General features: G+C 37.8%; 1 protein-coding gene across 1 annotated transcript in view; it reads right to left on the reverse strand.

The window, feature by feature from the left end:
* The window catches only part of LOC114638534 (phosphatidylinositol 3-kinase regulatory subunit gamma), an 84,177-nt gene that overhangs the window by 33,785 nt on the left and 46,574 nt on the right, over positions 1 to 3,818 (reverse strand). Inside the window, exon 3 of the mRNA XM_028787046.1 lies at positions 1,890 to 1,988. Coding sequence (XP_028642879.1) covers positions 1,890 to 1,988 — 99 coding nt within the window. The remainder of the gene's footprint in view (positions 1 to 1,889; positions 1,989 to 3,818) is intronic.

Below are 3,818 nucleotides of genomic sequence, written 5' to 3' on the forward strand. Positions count from 1 at the left end.
GTGTGTGTTTACATGCTACTTAGTCTGTGTAGAGGTGAGGGAAGGGAACAACTTGTCGTCATCAGTCCCCTCCTTCTAACATGCGTGTCCTGGATAGCAAACTCAAACTATGAGACCTGGCAGCAAGTGCCTACCTGCTGACCCTTCAGCCTGCCCAGTTATACATTTATAGGCTTTTCTCTTGAACATAACATAAATAACTTACTTTTAAGTAGGTATAACTAAGAATTTGAGGACGAAATACCATCTCAGTGAGATTAAGAACATTTTCTAGAGCTTGGAATGGTGGCACATGCCTTTAATTGAAGCACTCAGGAAGCAGAGGCAGATGGATCTGGCAGTCTGATCTACAGAGTGAGTTCCAGAATAGCCAGAACTACACAGAGAAATCCTGTCTTGGAAAAAAAAAATCTAGGAGCCCAGTGAGATGACTCTGTAGATACAGGCATTTGCTGCACAAGCCTGGTGACATGGTTTGCTTCACAGTACCCAATTAAAGGTGGAAGGAGAACTGAACCCACAAAGTTGTCCACTGACCTCCACATGTGTGTGATGGCTTGTGTGGCCATACACATACCTCATACACACCCTGAATCCTTTCATTCTAGTACAAGGAGGCAGAGGCAGGGAAGGGTATCTCTTGAGGTCAAGGCCAGCCTGGTCTACATAATGATTCCAGGTTAGTAAGAGCTAAACAGTAAGATGTAAACAGAGATGTAGTGGTAGAGCTCTTGCCTAGTATAAGCTTTTAATGACTAAGTAAGTGAATGAACCACTAATATTATACAATCAAATCACAAAACTTTATTACAACTAGGTGATTTTAACCTTTTCTACGTATGTGTTTATGGAGGTCAGAAGAGGGCATCAGGTCTTCTGGAGCTGCAGATACAGGCAGCTAGGGGCCACCTGATGTGGGTTCAAAGAACCATCAAAATCAGGTCCTCCAGAGCTCTACATACACGACTCTTAAACACTGAGTTGTCTCTCCAGCCTACAATTATGCAATTCTAATGATTAAAATTAAATGTTGAAATAGCTAACGAAGTTGCTCTTGGCCTGTTTTTAATACATGTCCCGCCGGTTGTGGTGGCACAAGCCAGTAGGATTTGCTGAAGGAGACAGAGGCAGGAGGATCATGAGTTCAAGGCTAGCCTGGGCTACACACTGCCAGGCAGTGGCGGCATACGCCTTTAATCCCAGCACTTGAGAGGCAGAGGCAGGTGGATTTCTGAGTTCGAGGCCAGCCTGGTCTACAGAGTGAGTTCCAGGACAGCCAGGGCTACACAGAGAAACCCTGTCTTGAAAAACCAAATATAGATAGATCGATAGATTGATAGATAGATAGATAGATAGATAGAGATAGAGATAGAGATAGATATATATCTCCCATTTTTGTAAATATAAAATGTCATAGGTCTACCATTTATAAAATGCCAATCTGTCCACATAGAAGACAGAGCACAGGCTAGAACTGTTCTATTGTCTGCCTATCCTAATCTGTCAAAATTATGCTGAGTTCCACTTCCTAAAGCCCACATTAGGAAAAACTAGAGCTTTTGGAGAATTAAGCTACATTCATGACTTTTCCTTCATTAATTATGGCACGAGAATAAGATAATATAGTCCTTATTCCCTAATATTTAGGAATTTTAGCCTTTTTAACTTATTGCTACATATATTTAAAATATAAAAATAAAATAGGTACTATTTTATGTTTAAATATTTTATGTACAGTAAAGAGATTTCAAAGTTAAAATGTTAACAAAGCAAAAATTACATATGTAAATTAAATAAAAATGGAAAATATATAAATATTTAAATAAAATACAGAACTCTCTACATATTCATGCTAGGAGGACGCCAGCTAGAAGCAGAAAAGCACTTACCTCAAGGTCAATGTATAGTCCCCCTGCATTTTTGTTGAGGCATCACGAACTAAGAAGGTACCATCTGGCATGTCCCGCAACTTGTCATTTACCTCTTCCCTGAGAAGCAAAATTATAGGAAACATTTTTAAAAGAAAAAAATCTTTTTTTTTGTTTTTTGTTTTTTGAGACAGGGTTTCTCTGTGTAGCCCTGGCCGTCCTGGAACTCACTCTGTAGACCAGGCTGGCCTCGAACTCAGAAATCCACCTGCCTCTGCCTCCCAAGTGCTGGGATTAAAGGCATGTGCCACCACCGCCCGGCAAGAAAAAATCTTAAACATTGGTTGACTTCACATATTATTATCAAGACCAGCTGGAAGTTACAGCACCCTCAAGTCTCCAGCAGTCATGCAGGTCCTCCCCATGGAAACAAAATCTGATCTTATTCCTGGCATTATGTAATCTAGGGAAAGACTACTACTTGATTTCAATTGTCTGTTCAGATTGTGTTTCTAATAAGTCATTAGGGCTTTCTTGGGCAGGTCTGAACATGAAGAGATTCAAGAAACCCACAGCTGTTTAGGAAGAAGGTCATTGCTTTAAGTGGCAGTTGTACTGTTACTGAGCAGAGGGGAAAATATCAACATAGTGCTCCCTAATTTAAATTAGTGTTAACAACAAATTCCTTCTGCAGCTTAGGAATTTAGGAAACACTATTCAGTGGAATGTAAGACATAAGATCTTTGAGTTCCAGTAAAGCATAATTTTAAAGTATAGTTTAAATAGCACTTAAATATTAAAAACACTCTTACTATATAATTGATCCAAAATGTATTAAGTCCTTTTCAAAAGGTAAACACAGAATTAACAAATCATCTAGCAAGAATGTAAATATCCCAAATCATCAAAAGCAAGAAGTCTAGCAGATATTTATTTATAAATAATATTTATAACAGCTTCATTCATATCAGCACAAAAGCTAAAAAAACCTAAATGTCCACCAAATCTTCATTTTAGTTGAATAAACAAAATGTGATATTTATAAATATTAGGATATATTTATCCTTAAAAAGAAATGAAATTCTGACACATGAATGAACTATGAAGATATGTGAAATAGTGAAAAGCCAGTCACAAATGTATAATGTTATATAATCCCACTATTTACAGTAGTTGAATTCATAAAGACTGACTATAGAAGCCTGGTTAGGAGGGGCTCAAGAAGAGGAAGGAGACCTGTTTTAACAGGTGGAGTTTCAGTTAGAAAGATGCACATGTTCTGAAGACAGATCGTAATTATGTGAAACAGTATGAATGCACCTAATACCAATGAAAAGATAAAGTGATACGGGTCAAAGAGAAATGGGCTGGTACCATGTGGTAATGGGAAAAACAAAGGTTAAGAGAGAGAAGTACAGAAGGTGATAGATATACTATGGCACTACACCATCAAGTGGAACCTGCCTCGACAGAAACAGTTGGAGTTTAAAAAAGAAAGCGCACTACAGATGGGCATGGTGGTGCAAGCCTGTAGACTGTCCAGTTAGGAGGCTGAGGCAGGGGGACAAAGTCAAGGTCAATAAGATCTACTGAACATGCTTCTAGCCAGACTGAACTACACAGTGAAACTCTCTCTCAAAAAACAAACAAACAAAACCATTAAAGACCCATTAATTTTAATGAGAAAAAAATAAATAAAAGATACAATATTCAATTAACGAACAATGTATGAATAAACATACATCCCCTCTCTGTGTTCAAAATTATTCAAATCTACATTTAATCCAAAAAGCAGATCTCTCCTTGATGTCTATTTCTGAGAATAAGCTGTATAAAGAAATTACAAAAAAAAAAAAAAAAAGTCATGAATTTAAAAGAGCATGGAAGGACAAATGGAAGTTTGGAGGGAGGAAAGGGAAGGGTGAAATGATTTTTTTAAATCGGCATCAA

Source organism: Grammomys surdaster, unplaced genomic scaffold, assembly GCF_004785775.1.
Source record: "Grammomys surdaster isolate TR1022 unplaced genomic scaffold, NIH_TR_1.0 100, whole genome shotgun sequence".
Classification (NCBI taxonomy): domain Eukaryota; kingdom Metazoa; phylum Chordata; class Mammalia; order Rodentia; family Muridae; genus Grammomys; species Grammomys surdaster.